This window comes from Chanos chanos, chromosome 7, assembly GCF_902362185.1.
Source record: "Chanos chanos chromosome 7, fChaCha1.1, whole genome shotgun sequence".
In the NCBI taxonomy this organism is placed as follows: domain Eukaryota; kingdom Metazoa; phylum Chordata; class Actinopteri; order Gonorynchiformes; family Chanidae; genus Chanos; species Chanos chanos.
The window spans coordinates 13,228,396-13,247,113 of record NC_044501.1 but is presented as its reverse complement, the minus strand read 5'-3'; the positions used below and the strand labels follow the sequence as shown (position 1 = coordinate 13,247,113).

Below are 18,718 nucleotides of genomic sequence, written 5' to 3'. Positions count from 1 at the left end.
TGCGAGGTTGGTCAGATACTATGGTCACAGCAGAGTCAAGATGTTGAAAGCTGTACCTCTATGTGTCAAAAGTGAAGAGAACACAAATGCACACAGAAACACATACATGTGTAGGCACGCACACACACACGCTCCGCGTGCACACACATACACACGCACACACACACACACACGCACACACACGCACACACACACACGCACACACACGCACACACACGCACACACTCACTCACTTTCTCTCTCTCAAACGTACTCTCTCACATACACAAATAAGAAACCGTCACATCTCAATATCTACGCCGCTTGTTGTTAGGCCCATCAAAGTTGCCCACATTTGGATTTCCTCTCCCAAAAGCCACAGGCCCACCACCTACACCTGAAATGGGACCAGGCCCTCCAACAACAGGCGGCTGCTGCTGCTGCTGTGGGGAGTCCACCCCAGGTCGACCGCCCATGGGAGAACCCATCTGAGAAGGTCCACCTTGAGGAAACCTCTCGTTGCGCTTAAGTGCAATATTTTGTATAGAGGGGGGGCAGTGTGCAGTAAAGTTCAGTCCATATGTGAGGAGTCAACAACATTCAATTCATTTGGCACCAAAGTTCAAATTTTTGGGGTTGAAGCAGAGTGATGTTCCATTGTAGTGTTTTGCATTGCACAGTACGAACGTTCCAAAAGTTCAGATGGTGAAAAGCAGCAGAGTCCCGGAGCAACCGAAAGAAGAGAAATGAATAATTTAATTAGTGTAAATGTGATTGGTGTTCGGATGTCTAATGCAAGGCAGATCATAGTGGAAATATCTTTCCTGACTACTATAATAACTGTGAAGTGGGACAAAAAAATGGTGGCAAATATGCCAGAAAGATTAATAAGTGCTGACACAGACAAATCATTGGTCTTACAAGGCAGTGATCTGACTGTATCTAGGTCCCCAAAGAAGGCTATATAGCACAATCATTTTCAAAAACTCCAACTTTTACAAAACAGGCAATGTTGATGGAAAAGAAAGCCAAAGTCTGATAGCTTTTTCTGGCATGTTTGCTCACCAGTTTAATCGACAACCTCATTGCAAAACCATTCGAAGAACAGAATAGTTCTCCAAGGCTGTCTTATAACACAATATCCAGCCAAATAAATGTGCACCTCCACCCTATGCCAATTAGTTCCAAAAATGGGCTATGGTTAATCTTGCAAATTAGATATTTTCTTAACAAGCAGGCATTCTGGTAGGTAGGGAATTACTTAATCAAGAAGGCTGAAATATCTTAATTTTAGGAGGATATTTAAAGAAAAATCCAGGCACAATTTACCCTGAAATATTTCAGAAAGCATAGTTTAATAAAAAACAAATGTTCTGTATAACGTGTGCTGATCGTGGCATGTTACTGGCTATGGTGAGTCATAAAGCCTAATTGGATTTTATATGATGATATCCAAAAATGGCACACGCCAACTGTGACCTAATGCCATGAATGAAACAAGACATGCATCCAATGCTTAGAAGGGAAAAAGCCATAATAAAAAACTGACTAACAAGTTAATTTCACTTATTAAACATTCAGAAGCACTGATCATTTGGATCTTTCACCGTGAAGGCAGCACACAGCAACTAAAATTCTTTTAATTAAGTTCATCTAAATATAATAAAAACAAACAAACAAAAAAAACGGGGGGGGGGGGGGGGGGGGGGGGGCACATTTAGAACATATTATTTAAAATGACACATAACTACTTAAAGTACACATATATGGAGTGGAGCCCGACCGATGTACAATTTTTCAGACCGAAACCGATTTCGATATTTGAGGATTTAATAATCCGATAATGATGTATTGGCCGATGTTCTTTTTTCCTCCAGAAACATATAACACGAACAAACATTTTCCCTAACATTTGTTATGTGTAGTTATTTATGAGTCCTCACCAAGATAACATGACACAATGCAATTCAAAGACAAACTTGTTTTATTATCATAAATAGTACTTTGAACAAAAGTACCACAAAATATATCAGTTTTGATAAATAATGCAGTAAACTGACACAGTGACCTAGAGTAAATGCTGCTGTTGAATGCATCTAATACTACATGACTGTCTGCAACGAGGACTCTGGGATTTCACACTACACGTTTGAAAGAGAAGATAGATAACTTTGATTGGCTACCAAGCCATGTTAGATGCTTGCTCAGCTCACGTTTGTTTATGTGTCCCCTCTGGTTTAATAATTTCCAATGCACTGACTAACTACAGACATGTGAGTGACAGATATATTTTTACCATTGCTTCATTTAGGCAGAATAAGTTAAATGTCATGGCTTAACTGCTCATTAACGTTTGCGGTCTTCCATTGATAAACACGGCATTAGCTAGCTTTGTGGGCAACCTAATTTAGCAATGGACAGTGTTGTAAGCTGTAGTAAGCAATGTTGCCAGAAACCTTTTTAGAAGTGATGAAGGAGAAATGATAGGAACGTTGTTTGTTTACTCACTAGAACTACCACACTGTTTCATAAATAAACTTACAATCAAGTTTGTCCACAGCTTAGCCTACACCACTCAACTACCGTGATGTTAAAGGTCATTTTGACATTTGACTGACTGTACCGGATTTCACGTTACTGCAGCAAAACCAGGCATGGCTAACACGAGTCTCATAACACGGCTGAAGGATCCATCTTCCATCTCCCCGTTTTTTTTTGTCATTTAACTGCCATTATAAACGCTGATACCGATTGATCTGCAATTAGTTCATATCGGCTAGTAATATCGGCATGCCAATTTATCGGTCGGGCTCTAACTTGGAGTATTTGAAATTACTGCAGTTAATTTAATAATAATGATCATGGGCTTTTGGTAAGTATTAACTATTCAAGAGCCACAAAACAAAACAAAATAAAACAAAATAAAAAAAACCCAAAAAAGAAAAAAAAAGCCAAAGGTCCTGAACATTGCTCTAAGAACAAAACTATCCTCTCCTGAAGTCTTTTCCAAATGCAGTCAGGCAATCATAATTTAGCGTCCATCATTTAGAAACTACATATTTTCATGGAACAAACCTAACTACCTGACACATACAAGTTAGACAAAAAATAAGTAAATAACCTGCAATGCAGCATGAGTATTAAATTCAGTAATGTTGTAAATGTTACTAAACACAACTACATTTAGGCTTAAAAAATCCTTTGAATGAAAACACAGTGCAAGTCTTGACTCCTGCTGCTACAATAATGTGGTGTGAAGAAAGGTTCTTCAAACCCATATGCTTCAGCTATGTGTTCTGCACTGCCACAAAACAGTATGGCATCACAGATGTCACACATGCTTTAAACTTACCATTTAGCTGACTTTTTGTTCCACATCACATACTATTCTAAATCATAGCTATCTTATCTATACCCTTTTGTCATGTTTGTTTCTTTTCTTTTTTGTTTAAAACAACACAGAATACTAGGTCAATCTGATGATACCTCTAGTGTCTGGGTACTGGTGATGATCAAAATTAATTTTCCCTCAAAAATTCTAATGTTCACACCTGCTATATATAATAGAACAAATAAACACAGCTTAGATACCTGAAGGTCAGAAAGGAAAGTTTTTAGCAAATGTGGTTATCTAAAAAGGGCTTAATGTTATGAAATATCCTCAATCTCATTAAACTCACTCAACAGTTTGGTACATTAGAAGCCAGTCTGCCATGTTATGCCAAGTGCATAGTATGACTGCATTTTAAGAAGTCCATCGGACAAAGACTATTTAATTTAGTTGTTGTATAACCTTTAGAAGGTGGTGCTAATAAATAAAAAATACTGTTTGTCGTTTACTCAAATTCACCCTCTTTAAAAGGATGAAATGCACTGCATAGCAAACCAGTGGGATTCCTTTACTAAACTTAAAATTATAACGTAATACAGACTGCCATCCACAAAGAGTAAAACAAATGAAAAAACAAACAATACTGATACATTACCATAGCTCCATTATCTGGAATCATTGGTGTTCCCATATTTGATGCTCCCTCAGGCCCCATGGTTCCACCTCGACCTGGCATGCCCATACCCATCATTTGAGGAGGGCCCTGGTTACCGCCAGCCGCAGCGGCGGGGTTAAACGAATCTACGCAAGACAATGCATGATCGATGTTCACTCAAGGCACTCAATGGCCACCATTCAGTGCGTAACCATGACTACATAGAGCATAAGAACTGTGTGAGGCTCTGATGCTGCCAATGACTAAAGACCAAAAACAATACAAAAAATATGGCTGGTTAATTGGAGTGTGGGACTGCACATTACTTTGTTCAAAAACTCAATAGAGAAGTACACAGATGCAGCGACTGTAGCCATTTTAGCAGACACGACAACACAGATGAACACAAAAACAAAACGTTTTATTTACTAGGCCATATATTATGTATAATGTATGGTCATGACTCCCCTAAAAACATTTAGGTAAATCAACTTTTTAAACAACCCTACAAGTGGCAATTTGATACAAACTTGATTCATATAGATAAGTATGCTCATTCTGGAATTGTTTGCTGGGAACAATGGGGTGCTACTGTTAGCATCTTGAAACTTTTAAGACAACGCAATAATGAAAAGACAGACAGACTGTAATAACTGCCTAAAGAATGGGCATTAAGTTAAATCGAGTGCCCCTGAGCTGTGCCAAACTTGAGCTTTGATTTGATTTCTTTTCTTTTTTTTTTTTTTTTTTAATAAAACAGACATTTTTGTTGCCGGTTGCGTTAACTGGAGTCTGGAAACTACAGTCTTCTGCACATCAATGCTACTTTTGACTGCGGCTGCTTTGCTAATATTTAGAGAAAACCGATGAGCAACAGATATAGAATAAGTTATAAGTTGTTCAAATGGATACTCACAGATATGAATAGCTACATAGCAACTCACAACTGATAATATTAACTATTGGTAAACGTATATAGTTAAATCTCATTTACAATTAGGCTACAATTACCCTTTCTACTACATAAAAATGCATTGCTGGTGTGACGCACGCCTGATTCAGTGCTTGCATTAGATGTTCTAAACATTAGCTCTAATCCATGAGACTAACTAAGTCATTCAATTAAATCATGTCCTTAATCAGCTCAAGAGACTGTTTCAAAGCGCACATTTATGCATTTTCCTTTCCTAATTGGGAGGCATCAACAGATCGTACATACAGTATTTGAGCCTCTTTACAGATTTATAATAATCCCCTCTAGTATATGACTAAATGCTTGTGGAGATGATATGGATTCTGCATGTCAGATATTCAAGACTAAGTTCTACAAATGTATATGGAAACAAAACTAAATAACCTAAACAATCCCTTGATTTACACGCCACAATAAAGTGCTAAAATTATTAGTGACGATACAATACGAAAGAGCCAGGTTAAGTCCCACTACTACTTCAAATGGATGAAATATGAAACAAGAATTCTGAAAACAGAGAAGAGCAAAGCTGTCAAGAGAAAGACACAGAAAGACAGAGGCAGTAATTTGTATCTTTTTTAAAGCTGCCAGACAGCCTGTGTGACAGCATGAATAAATATTGTAAATATGTTGTTCAGTCTTCACAGAGTACTTAAAAACTATTACAAACAAAACACACTTAATCACTCGGTCACAAGGCCTAAATCAGCAGTTCTCAACCTGCAGCCCACCATAGGAGTGTGCGATATTGACAAAAAATGATATCTCGATACTTTCTGGTATTTTGTCGATAACGATAAGGAGATGATATTTTGCATTCTTCAAAAACACGTTTGTGAAAGTCTTATATTGAAATAGCTCGCTGTTGTTCATAGGATATTAATTGTTGCTTACTAATCATATTAATGCAAACAACATATTTAAGGAAAACAGGTCTTATTTATTAACTTAAAACTGAAGCATTCAAGTAAAAACAATACAAAAATATTGAAATCACCAGTGCAAGTATTAGCAAATGGTGAAACAAGTTAGCTGTCGAGCTGTATTTAACAGCAACCGATTTCTGACATAGTTTGCAGATTGCTGTCTTTTGAGCAACATCCGTCTTTTCAAAGTCAAACCACCTCCATACCAGTGAGGATGATCCACGTTTAGCAATTAAATCTAAATGACGCAGATTGCGAGACTCGTGGCATCCGTGTTGTGTCTCCTGGCTGTGTTTGTTCAGTCATTTTTAACTTCAGTCATGGATTTTTAGACAGCTATGCGAGCTTAACTTGTTGTGCACTGACCATATACTCTGATACTAGGACACTGCATGCACTTTCAATGTGCACATGCAGTAGTCTGTCCTACTATGCTACATGACGCAGTGAATGCTTGAACTCTAAAGGTGTGTTTTTGCAAAGTGAGTGACATACTTGACAGTGTCAGCTCGCACATTGTTAAAACAACAATTACGATATTATCGTAGATGATAAATATCGCACACCCCTGGCCCACCACACAGAAAAGTGTAGCTTGCATCATGTGACCTGATTTGTAATAAAATATATTTCGTCGGTAGAACTCCAAGCCCTATTAAGATTGTATTTCAGACACATAAAACCATTTCTGAGCAGATTCAACTATTGATCAGATTAATTTTCAGGAAGTGCTGAACACAGGCTGTAACTTGCATGACTGGAACACATTTTCATATTATCATATTTTCATATTCTAGCTATCTGAGTAGCTAGAAAAGCTCATTCATAGCAGAGTTGCTTAGTCTAGTAGCCTGCCATTTTTTGTTTAAATAAATAAATAACTATGGACACGTTTGTTGCAACTTTCAGTTTGCCCTGCCATGCATTTCAAGACAAACTAATCAGTGTACAAACCAGAGGAAAGTCCTATTGCCCAACTATCATCTTCCATTCCAAAATTGTGGCAAACCATTCAAGGACAGAACTGTCAACTATGAAGTGCAAAAACACTATCAATATTTGCATCAACAGACAAAAGTAAAAGTACTTTCTGCAAAATGTACTGCATTAAGTAAGGCCTCCATGCACGTCTGACAGACATTAACTTTGAGCCCGACTATATGGATTTGGTCTCCTCCAGACGGCGTGAAATATCCAGTTTATATGAGTGTTATACTGTCAGAGTTCAAAATGTGATAGTTTCTGCTGTACAAGAATATGAGTCCTGTAGTAGCCTACACTGCATTAACAAGGTTAATTGCCTACAAAGCTACCCAGGCAGATAAGGTAGTAGTGATTAATATACACAGTCACCAAGACTTGTGTTTAGCCGCTATTATAACCCAGCTGATAAAAAGGTCGAGAACCACTGGTGTAGATTGACCCATGACTTCCAGCTACTAAAATGAGCTCAACACAAATGTTGAAGACCAAGTTGGAATACTTTGCAAAGAGATATATTGAGACTCTAATTCTTTACTTTTACAACAAATACAAAATTTTGAATTTGGACACCTAGAATTTCTGCTTAAGATTTATTTTTGCAAAGGAGGCAATCTAAATACAACACCTGTTTGAGAACACCTACTGAGGAACAAAAATGAGTGTGGCAAAAATAATTTTGTTAATGTGCATTTTTGATATTTCAATGAAAAGCCTGGAAGCTTAAAAGTATAGTAAAATATTTCTGAGCCTGTAAAAATGTTAAGTTAAGATAAGCTTTGGGTATATTACGCATATTTCATTTGGATTCATTTGCATTTTCAACACAGACATATTAACTTTAAAAATATGTCGCAAAAATTAAAGATCGTCACTTGCATACCCAATAACTCAGCTGTTAGAGTGATATTAGGGATGCACCAAAATGACAATTCTTGGCTGAAAGTTGCGACCAATAGACAGGCTTAGCAAATCTGAATTTTCTATACCTTTTGTAAAACAAGTAGGCTACACATACAACACTACACAAACACTCCCACTGTCACACACACAGTGCAGTCAGAATGTTTAAAATCTATGAGCCACAGATACATAATCTCTCATGTAATAGCACGTCCAAAGTAATGTACAGCCCCCAGAGTAATCTGACAGTGAAAAAACAGATTCCTCACACAGCCGCTCCTCTGAAGTAATAATGGAGTCTGGTAATGACCCTACCTCCCATATTAATAGCTCCACGGGGACCCATTTCACCCATTCTCATATCCTGTTCTCTCTGGAAGTGGAAAAAAAGGTGTGCATTTGTAAACCCCAAACTCAAGTGTCATTTGATAAGTGTTTTTCAAGAGTTTCTTTCTTAATATGCATTCCTAATTCACATAATCTAGTTGGAAAGTTAAAACCTCCTTCAAAGAATCATCCTGAATTGATGATCCCCCTTTTGACACATGTACTGGTTTGAGCACGGTCTTCATATCTCCTTACATTGGTTAAGTTTTTATTTAAAAAAAAAAAAAAGTCTTGGTCTATGAGATGTGTCGAGCTAAAATAATAATAAATCCATCCTGCATTCTTTTATCCAAGGGAAGAAAATATAATGCCTTCTGTCCATGTGCTTCATGACATGTTGCTTTTGACACCTCTATCCTCCCAGCCCACTACCCCTTCCAATTCTTAACTGTAGGGTCTGTAGTATTTAGTGATCAAAAATCACTGTCAAATCCATATAACTGGCAATTCTAGGCCTACAGATCCTGCCTGGATAAGTTTCACTGTCAGTCCAGCCCATAGCCAATGGTCTGACATCCAACACAGCACTGAAAGATTGATTTACTGCAAGGGGATATTTCCACACTAGTGACCCAACCAGAATGAAGGCTAATGCTGATAACGATACTTTTGCATTTTCTGTCTTGAAAACAAATCTTCAGTGCTGACTATATGCTTTGAATCAATCCAGAAACAATTTAACTAGCAGCATTTAGATGGACAGTTCAGAAGTATCACAACTGTTTTGGAAAAAGCAGGGTGTCCAAATCCAGTGCTGGCAATCGGCTCTCGTGAAAAATTCAGTGGAAAACCTGATATAACGCAACCCTTTTCCCCACCATTTTTCCAGCATAGACACACTCCTAACACACCCTCACCATGTCTACCGTGCCGTCACTGGTTGGTGCTCGCTTAAGTTCTCAGTTTGGTGCTCGGTGGGATTTAACATGAAGCTTAGAATCCTCTGTGGTGTGACTGATGTTCACTCTGTTGGCATGTGTTATTTTCTTGGCAGAATTTAAACCCTAAGAAATTTAATTTCATTAATCGGTTCTCATTTGGTTTAATGGCAGAACTGAACCATAAACCGTTTTTCCAGGATTCTGAGCGTAAAACAGTTACAGTATGGCAGACTGTATGGCCTCGAGGGCACGTCTATGTTGGAAATGTAGTGGGGGGTGAGTTCTGTAAACTAACTCAGTTCCACAGTCTTTACACAACAGTTTATTTAAGCAGTAAAATCCAAGCACACCACAAATTTTCAACTCTCTGATCATCCTCAAGGTTTTTTGCCTGGCAATTTCTACATGGGTCTCTAGTGAGAAAATACCACAGATAAAAAAGACTACAGTTCGATCTCACCTTCATCTTACATACATCTTCTCTCATCCACACATGTGATTAAAACAATTATGATATCATTTTGATATGGAGAAGCTGCAAGAGACTGGTTGAGAGTGAGACAGATAGACAGATACTTTGACAGAGAGACAGACGGACGGACGGACAGACAGGTTGAAAACAGCTGTCTTTGCTATTTACAACAGGGGGTGCAAAAACACACAACAATTTATCATGTCACCAAATGTGAGAGATTTATCATGGAAATACAGAATTAAATGTGTACTACTGCATAAACGTAAAGAAAAGTAAACATGAATCTAAAACTTATACCAAACATATACCTATTTCAAAGACATTTTTAATGTATTTACTATGATTTACAATTGTAAGTCAGTAGATGGACTAAACTGCTGAAAAAGGCTAAGATTACAGGATAAATCTTTTGGGACAAGTATAAGATGCAAAGCAATTTGAATTCAGAAAACATCCAGAGAAGGAGAGCATAGTGTATTATACCAATGAACAGGGTTTTTTGTTTGATGTATAAGGTGACTGTGACTTTTCACAGTTCACAGATATAGAAAAACGTCTTTGCAAGCAATAGACCACACGACTGAAAGAGACTCAACTAGAATATGAACAGAGGCAGAGTGGCATGGTTTCTGCTCATATTCAAATGACACGGCATTGTGCTTGTGAACCCAGATTTAACTTACCTTGTGCTTGATCCTGACAGACAAGTTTTTCTTTTTCGTAACGAGCAGAGACATACGCAAGTACACAAACAGCCACACAGACACACAAGAGCTCAAACATAAACATTCACACATGTGAGTAGAAATATACCGCAAAAATTACTGTAAGATGTCTGAATCCATTCTAAGATGTATGACAAAAAAAATTAAATAGGCTTTACACTGACGCATCAGTAACACTGGTAGATGCACAAGTACATGGACGCAGAAGACTTGAGGCAACAGGTAGCCTATGTTACTACTGAAATTTTAAGTGACAATTCGGGACGTTAGTTGAAGGGGTAAAACAGTCACAAGCAACAAGTATCAGTTGCGGTTAAGAGATGTTAATTGCAATATAATTATTCATCAGGTTTTGGCATTTACTGTGTTCCATTCACATATCTTACGCTATAGAAAAATCATATTTCCTGGTGTCATCTATAAAAACATTAAGAAATTAAGTAATGGTTCTGTGCACCCAAATGACCAGTTCAAGTCAATGACTGCTGACGTTCTGTGGAGTAGAAGTTAGCTGGAGGGCACAAATTTTCTTCTGAATGCCAGATTTTATTCTGAATGCGAGGCTAAAGATAAAGTAGGGGAGTTTCTCTTTGAAAGATGCATCTGTACGCAAAAGAGATGCACAATGTGTCAAAACTCTGCACTAATTGTGCAGTCAATGATAACAAGGGCGGGGAGAACAGGACACAGCGGGATGTGCAGTCTCCCTACAGGTCTTCTATGTCATATGTATTCCAACACACAAGAAAAACAGAACAAAAATGCAACCACTGTATACATACACATCACAAGACATCTCTGCACACAAAGGTCATCAATATTACATATATGTATATACACATATAAATAAAAATATATATACATATATGTACATGATATTCCTGTGCAACGGTGCTTTCGTTGAGGGAAATTATAGTTGGAGAAGTAGTAGAGGATAGTATAGTAGAAGATGATGCAAAGACCAACCTGCAAAATCTACATTGTATTTCATTCTACATATAACATGACGTTATTCCCCGAGTGAAAAATCTCACACGAGCTGTTAGCAGAAAGGATGAAGTCTTACGTTATAATGGAATGGTCATGAATTGTACCTATGCAACCATCTGGGCAGCAAAACACAGAGAGAGACAATGAAGAGCAAACAGACAGCCAAAGTCAGGAGAGGACAGGGAGACAAAAGCGGTATGGAACCATGGCACACCAAACAGATACCAAATAAAGACACAATATTAGTTGTTTTTTTTTTTTTAAGTCATTTTGAAACTCTAAGGGAGAGGTAAAACCCAAAGTAACTAGCCTAATTTGGCTGTTCATTTGTATAGAAGACAGAATATGTGAAGCTAAGAGAATATGTTAACTTCTGTCAATGTCTGTTCATTTTTGTTAGCCTGTCATTTAAACACATCAAAGTTATAAAAGTTGTAAAGTAGGACTAGGGGTGTCAGGGTGTTCTTTTTCATATTAATGTTCTGTTTGATCCTTATAGTTTCTTTTTTTGTGTGTGTGTCAACAAGATCTGTATTTCAAAATTACCAAAACATCCACTTAGTGCCTTACTCTGACAATACAGCTTGTTTGAATGGGTTACAAGGATTGCAGCCCCTAACACATCACACATGACTTAATACTACCTCAGATGACTCAGTGAGTGGCAAAAATATCGCAATACGAAAGAATAATTATCAATGTTATTCTGTTATTTGTTTGGTGTACAGGTTTCAGAGAATGATGTTAGTTGTTTGAAGTGACCAAAATCTCTCCTTTATGATTAACACCCACACAAGTCTGAAACTGTTTCAAAAAAACATAACCACATGCACACATAAAACTCTTTGTTACTGCTTAGGCAAACATGGTATTGTTATATAAAAAATATTTCTGTTTTTTCCCCCTCGCAGGATTTTCATGTTTTAACATTCTCAAAATGCCTACAGACTTGAATGCAGCAACTCCAATATGCGTGGATATGCATGTGAAGCCAATATAACACTGGACCAAGTAACCTATCACTGTCACAATTAAAAAAAAGAAGGAGAGAGATTCAACACAACAACATTCAGTTTCATGCATCACTTACTGAGAAGTGACATATAAAGTCTGACAAGATGTCCCTTGCTGTCTTAAAGATCAGCTGTTAAATAAAATGCCTTCAGCAGTTTAACTGGAGGGCAGAAGAAATCTCTAAATTCATGGTACCTAAGCTCAGCAAATCTAGACCCATGCAAATTTCATGTGTGTCGGACTTTGGGCAGCCAAATGTTTGACCTCCTTTTTGGTGAAGAAAGCTGAAATGTTCGAAGCAGCCAAAAGGACACAAAATTCAAGTAATACTGACTCGAACTCCTATTTATGACAGCACGGATGGAAACTGCCTATTTTTATCTGCACTAGAATGGAAATGTGCACCAGATGCTGAAGAAAGGCAAGTCCAACAACTCAGCAACGGTCCACATGAGAGCCCGTTAACCCTACCATAGGTGATATGTTATGAAACAGGTTTTTCAGAAAACAACTCTAACATTATTTTCACAATTTTGGAAGTAATACACATTTGTGACCTAGCACCACATCCTCAACATTTAAACTACTGTCCTCAGATAAGTGAAACAAGCAACTAGGTATCACCTCCCTTACACAACTTCTGTAAGATGAGTTCAGCTTTATTTAAGTGAATTATGGTTTGCCTGTTCATGGATCAGTATTTTAAGTGCTCAAAGAGTACGTGAGAAGTATGTGCATGTAAATCCGAGAAAATCTAAGCAGAGAGAGCAGAGATAGGAATGAGCAGAGATAGGGATGAAACAGTGGTCAAACAAAGCAACATTTCATGATATTGATTTTAAGACATCACGTATAAAATTTTTTTTAAAAAGGCCACAAAATTAAAATCATACGCCGACGTGTAGAAATAAATAAATTAACCTATATTAATTGTGAACTTAATCCTTTTGCAATATGGACTCGAAACAACACTTAAATATAGGTCTAATGAAATAACGTACGAGAAAAATTGCATCAGTGACTTTATAACCAGGAGGTAAGTGATAAAATGGGCCCATATGTCAAAAAAGCGGCACAACATCCATTTTAAATGTGTTAATAATATAGATGTGATTAATATAAATTACACAACATCCCTTTTAAATGTGTTAATAATATAGATGTGATTAATATAAATTACACAATATCTCTTTTAAATGTGTTAATAATATAGATGTGATTAATATAAATTACACAACGTCTCTTTTAAATGTGTTAATAATATAGATGTGATGAATATAAATTGCACAATGTCCTTTTTAAATGTGTTAATAATATAGATGTGATGAATATAAATTGCACAAGGTCCCTTTTACATGTGTTAATAATATAGATGTGATTAATATAAATGCAATGAAATACAATCAGTCAGTCATGTGTTACTTGGGCAGAAAACATTTCCTCATTTGATTAGATCGATTCTCATGCGGTTTCGAATGGCAGTTTCCTCTAAGAATAGCTGCTGACCTTAAAAGAGGAATACCATTGAAATAATCTTAAGATTTGTGGACAGTGTGTGATCGTAAATACCAAGTTCCAAAAAAACACAAATGTGTCCCACAGTGACAGGCATTGTAGAGAGCTGACCTGATAAGGAACACAGTAACTAGGCTAAACTCATCTGTCATAATACTGAGCTGCTGTATTTGAGGAAGAGGAGAATTCAGTGCTCCAGTACACGGCAATTCCTCTACCAGCACACCACAATGTCAAAAAAGTGCAACGTAGAAGAGCACACAGTAGTGAAACAATATATATTAAGTGGTAGAATATATGAGTGCTGAATGTCCTATTTGTAATGATCAAACATTAATGTGTTGATTGTGCAGAAAGTACTGCCTCAGCAGTTTGCTATACGTACAGTAACTGACTGAAATCCAATAATGATGAATCCTCATACTGTATTAAACATCAGCTCTCTGACTATGGATGGTTACTGGCTTCACGAGAGGAATAACTCTTAAATAATATTACTATCCATATAAATGCACATATGGGTAGCAAAACATCAACTAATCCTCTCAATGCAAGGGCTCATAACCGTACCCAATAATTCGCAATTAAGTGCAGTCTATGGGAATACTCATAGGGCAGTATCCCGTACAGTAATGGCTGACTCGTCTCCTATAGTTAGAGAAAAAACGTCCCTATTCACATCATCTTTGTACCGCTAGTGTCTGTGTATGAATGTGAGTGTTGTCATGGCTGCATCAGTGAGAAAGTATTTGCCCAGTACTCACGCTATCCATGAAACTGGGCTTGAAGCCATCCGACTGTCGTCTCATGTCGTCCTGTTCGCGATGCCGCATCATCTCCTCTTCACGCCTCCGCCTCTCCTCTTCATGCCTGATGTCACAACGCAAGGCATACGAGCCCATTAGGATCAAGCACATATCTATTCTGTTATCAGTCAGGTCAAACACTTAAGATTCGGTCCAAAGAACATGAGTGTTCCTCTTCAACAAAAAAGAATCATAAGCAAGTACAGCAAAACGAGTTAAAACTTGGATCCCTGGTGATAAAAGGGGACACCATCCCTTTTTATTAAAGGATAAACAGTGTCTTAAGACATAAAAGAATAGACTTCGTTATAGTTACATTACATTCACAATGCAATTACTCTAGGAATAAATGCAATGTAAAGGTAATGCAAATACAACAAAGTCTGTCCTGATCAACTTCTCCGTCTCTATAGGCAATATGTACCTCATCTCAATCTGCTTGCGTTTCTGAAGCTCCTGGTTCCTCAATTCTTCTAGACGGCGAAGCTCTTCCTGACGCCGCAGCAGATCTGAATTAAAAATATGGAACACATCAGAATTTGGTCCGTCAATAATGATCACTTTTGGATTTTTTTTTTTTCTTTTTAGCCGTTTCTAACCAAAAAGTAGCAGCGACAAGAAACTGCTTCTTGACATTCAATCCCAATTACTGCAGTGACTTGGGCTGGGAAAAGTACAGTATGTGATAGGGCTCGGCAGTATACCAGTATGAGAGTGACCCCCAGACTCACATTCATTGTGCCGGTGTGATGTGGATTTTTATATATTATAAAGAATAAATGTGTCTTTTGTTTGAGTACCTGCTGAATTTGAATAATTCCTGAATACCTTGTCTCATCATCATTAGCTGGTGCTCGTGTTTGGCTGCCTCCATCTCTGCCTCCAGTTTCTCTTTGGCCTCTCGAATGTTTCGGTCCACCTGCTCCCTCTGCTGCTTCTCCATTTCATCCAGTGCCTTCCAGCGAGATGAATACTCAAACTCAAAGGTTCCAGGTTGCGCAAATCGTGGAGGCTGCTCCCGTTCCCTGGAACACAGATCCTGCTATGGGTGCAAAGCTTAACCAGCCCCCTCACTACTGTAAGGGAGCCAAAGGTCTTGTTTCATCATGGAGATACTCAGATAGTAAAATCTTTGTGTTGGGCAGCCTCGAACTGTACATAGAACTGAACTGAACAAATGTGAAACCTGCTATATAGCGTAAATACGACACACATTCTGTATTCACTACATTCACTAGCAGTGTAAAAGACTTGTCTTCAATGTCATTTCAAATATGACAACTATTTTGCTCCCTGATTACACACAAACACACACACAAACACTGTTCTGCAGTCCTCACGTAGACAAACGTGACATACTTGTGATATTGTGCTGTCTTCTGTAACAGCTTTTCCGGAAGGCCATCCTCATCATCAAATTGTTCCGTAGGCTCCACAATAACAGGACGGGGTGATCTACAGAAGAAAACTTAAAACATGAAACACGTGGAAAAACAACAATACAAAAACAACTTGTAGTCATAACATGTGAAGACAAGCCACAATTTCACAAACATGTTGAGCTCAAATTTGACTTGTTATGAAATATTACAAATTTGCCCTAAATGAGTGTTTGAGTAATGGCTCTCTTACGTGGTGAGAAGTAGAGCTCCATCTGCACAGCGATCCAGCGCCTTTCGTGCTGAGGGTTTGTTAGCAAATTCCACAAAGCCCTTTCCTGTGGGTCTTCCACGGTCGTCCACCACCACGATTGCCCTTTCAACTGGGCCAAACTGGGAGAAGGCTTGCTCTAGCAGCTCGTTTGAGACAACTGGTGAGAGATTTCGCACTGTGAGCGCTGCCCCATGTGTGGCGAAACGGACTCGGATCGGCCTTGCCTTCAGTACAGTGCCGTCTAGCTCGGCCTTAGCAATCTCTGCCAATGTTCTTGTTTCCTGAAAAATGAATTTGTTTGTAGATTTGTGTTTCAGAACACATATGACTAATGAGTCCACAGGAGAATGTGCCTGGTCTTCTGAAGTTAGGCTACGATAGAGCAAGAGGATACCTCTGTGACCAAACGTAAGTAAAATCTCTCAGAAACCCTCTACATTTTCTGAAGGACATCCTAAATACAACTAAAATACACTCTTCCTGGAACATGCTTTGGTAGAGCTAAACTAGTGTTCCACAAAGCTTCTTAATACTCTCAAACTAACATCACTGGAAAAGAATGGAGACGTTCAGTTAGCCAAATTCACAGTATAGTGAAAAAGAGGCAAAGCTCTTCAAAACGGCTTCGGATTCAACGATCTGTTCGTATAACGCACGAGATGCGTTATACGAACTGCGAGCTGCGATTTTTCTTTAATTAGTGCTTACTTGCGCGTACCTGTCATTTTGCAGAACGAGATCATCTTTGTAATAGATATGGTCAATTTCACAAATTAATAAAAAGTATAACACTCAAACAACTTCAAATCGCTTAGCTGAAGCGTCTTCTGGGACCCTGAACAACTCGGCATTTCATACATAGTCTCCATTTTAAAAATACTAGCCATAATGTTTTTACACAAGGTACATCAACATTCATTTGCGCGCGCGGATGAAGGCCGGATGAAGAACATATGGCCGTTGGAGGGAGGGCTTTAATTTTTCTACATGTTGGAAAGTATTCTGCTCGCACACTTCAAACCCTCCAAAGAGTCACCTATCGAAAAGTCGAGTGGAGTTGGGTGTCTTTGGAAACAGGTGAACAAAGGAGTTCAGGATTGGAAAGCTTGGGACATGAGATAAAGGAGCTAGGTTGGGCATGCTTCGATAGGCCTAGCTGTAGACTCGCTGTCTGTAACCTTGACATAACAATAGTAATGTGTCTTGAAACAGATACAGAAATTAATTTAACTGTGCATGCTGGGGGTAAGAACTTCCAACAGTACTGGCTATGTATGAACATCTTACTGGCTAAGTTAAACCAGAGACACTGCTTGAATCTGACATCATCTCAGCTACATTACTTATGAATCAAAACAACTAAACAACAATTATCAAAATACTTCACACAATTATCGGCCCTCAGATTATTTCTGACAAAGAAAGCCTAACTTACCTACTGAACTAGACAGCTCTGTAAACATATAGTAAGTTATTCGGTCAATTTTAGCCCGACTACTCATGATAGTGTTAGCTGGTTTATTCTCGACCGTTAGCTACAGCGAGCAACTTATTCTTGTATTGGTAAAATGTTTGTATAGTGATTTGTATTAATTCATGCAATTTACTCGAAGTACTCTTGATAATGTTTCTTTCCAAGATTAGTCATTGAGCATACTATTCAGTCTACGTACCAACCGAATAAACCCAAATCCTCTGTCTCGATTGATGAACACTTCGTTGGCCTCGCCATATTTTGCGAAGAGCTTTCTGAAGTCCTCCTCTGTTATATCTGTGGGAAGGTTACCAACAAACAGTCTGCATCGTTGAGTGAATGTTTTCTCTCCTGGTCTCCTAAAGCTCTTGAAGTCTAAAGTCATCTCTAGGGGCTCACTGACATCGCCTTCTGCAGTCGGGCTAGTCACTGTTGGTGATGGGGTTGCTCCCTCCATCTTTGGCCCACGTTCCATGGCCGGAGAATCGGTGTTGCGCTTTGTGTTTTGAGGTTTCGGAGAAGGAGCATTATTTTGAATATTAACCTGTTTAAGATTACGATTTGCCATTCTAGATATCAACTGAACGTGGACTTCGCTAGAGTGTTATGGTCTGAATAAGTAAACAATTAATTGTGTTTTTAAAAGGAAAGAGACGAATACAGTGTCTCTGCGCCTCCGAAAGTGGAGTTAGAAGGTATACTGCAAATCGATTGAGTTTGCGCAGCTTCCAAAGCACATCTGATTTCCGGTTGTAATAGTCTCCATGAAACGGATTAGTGCCATCTACAGGACAACCCACGGGAGATAAGACACTGTGGAGCAGGAGTCGTCAGAATCTTATGGAATCTTTATTAACGTCGGTTTTATGCATGTGAGCAGTATTTGCATATGTAAAATCCGAACGGGCCCGACTTGTTACAAATTGTGGATCACGGAACGTGGCACTGTAAAAACACAATTTTCACAAATTTGGCCATAAGTTGTTCAAAATCCAATTAGCCAAGGAGAAATCAGCCTTTGAATTGTTGCTCAGCATGTAAAAATGCCAA

The 18,718-nt window shown here is 38.3% G+C and overlaps 1 protein-coding gene across 3 annotated transcripts; it reads right to left on the bottom strand.

Moving 5' to 3' along the window:
* Positions 1 to 243: 243 nt before the first annotated feature.
* Positions 244 to 18,307, bottom strand: pspc1 (paraspeckle component 1). 3 transcript variants are annotated; one of them, XM_030780165.1, is made up of 10 exons: positions 17,868 to 18,307; positions 16,174 to 16,475; positions 15,901 to 15,996; positions 15,370 to 15,566; positions 14,966 to 15,050; positions 14,500 to 14,605; positions 8,049 to 8,121; positions 5,936 to 5,962; positions 3,966 to 4,111; positions 244 to 503 (listed from the first exon to the last, which is right to left on the bottom strand). In XM_030780165.1, exons 1-10 carry the CDS (start codon positions 18,234 to 18,236, stop codon positions 288 to 290), a joined length of 1,617 nt encoding a protein of 538 aa, XP_030636025.1. In that variant the 5' UTR covers positions 18,237 to 18,307; the 3' UTR covers positions 244 to 287. The 3 variants fall into 3 exon arrangements, with proteins under 3 accessions (XP_030636025.1, XP_030636027.1, XP_030636026.1); XM_030780167.1 differs by lacking the exon at positions 5,936 to 5,962 and adding an exon at positions 2,240 to 2,242 and having other exon boundaries at positions 8,064 to 8,121; XM_030780166.1 differs by lacking the exon at positions 5,936 to 5,962 and having other exon boundaries at positions 8,064 to 8,121.
* Positions 18,308 to 18,718: the final 411 nt, after the last annotated feature.

Coding starts and splice junctions, on each gene's coding strand:
- pspc1 (XM_030780165.1), bottom strand. CDS start 18,236: ATGGCAAATCGTAATCTTAAACAGGTTAATATTCAAAATAATGCTCCT. Junction 15,997..16,173: donor GGAGCTCTACTTCTCACCAC/GTAAGAGAGCCA, acceptor TTTCTTCTGTAG/ATCACCCCGTCCTGTTATTG. Junction 504..3,965: donor TTCCAGATAATGGAGCTATG/GTAATGTATCAG, acceptor ATTGCACTTAAG/CGCAACGAGAGGTTTCCTCA.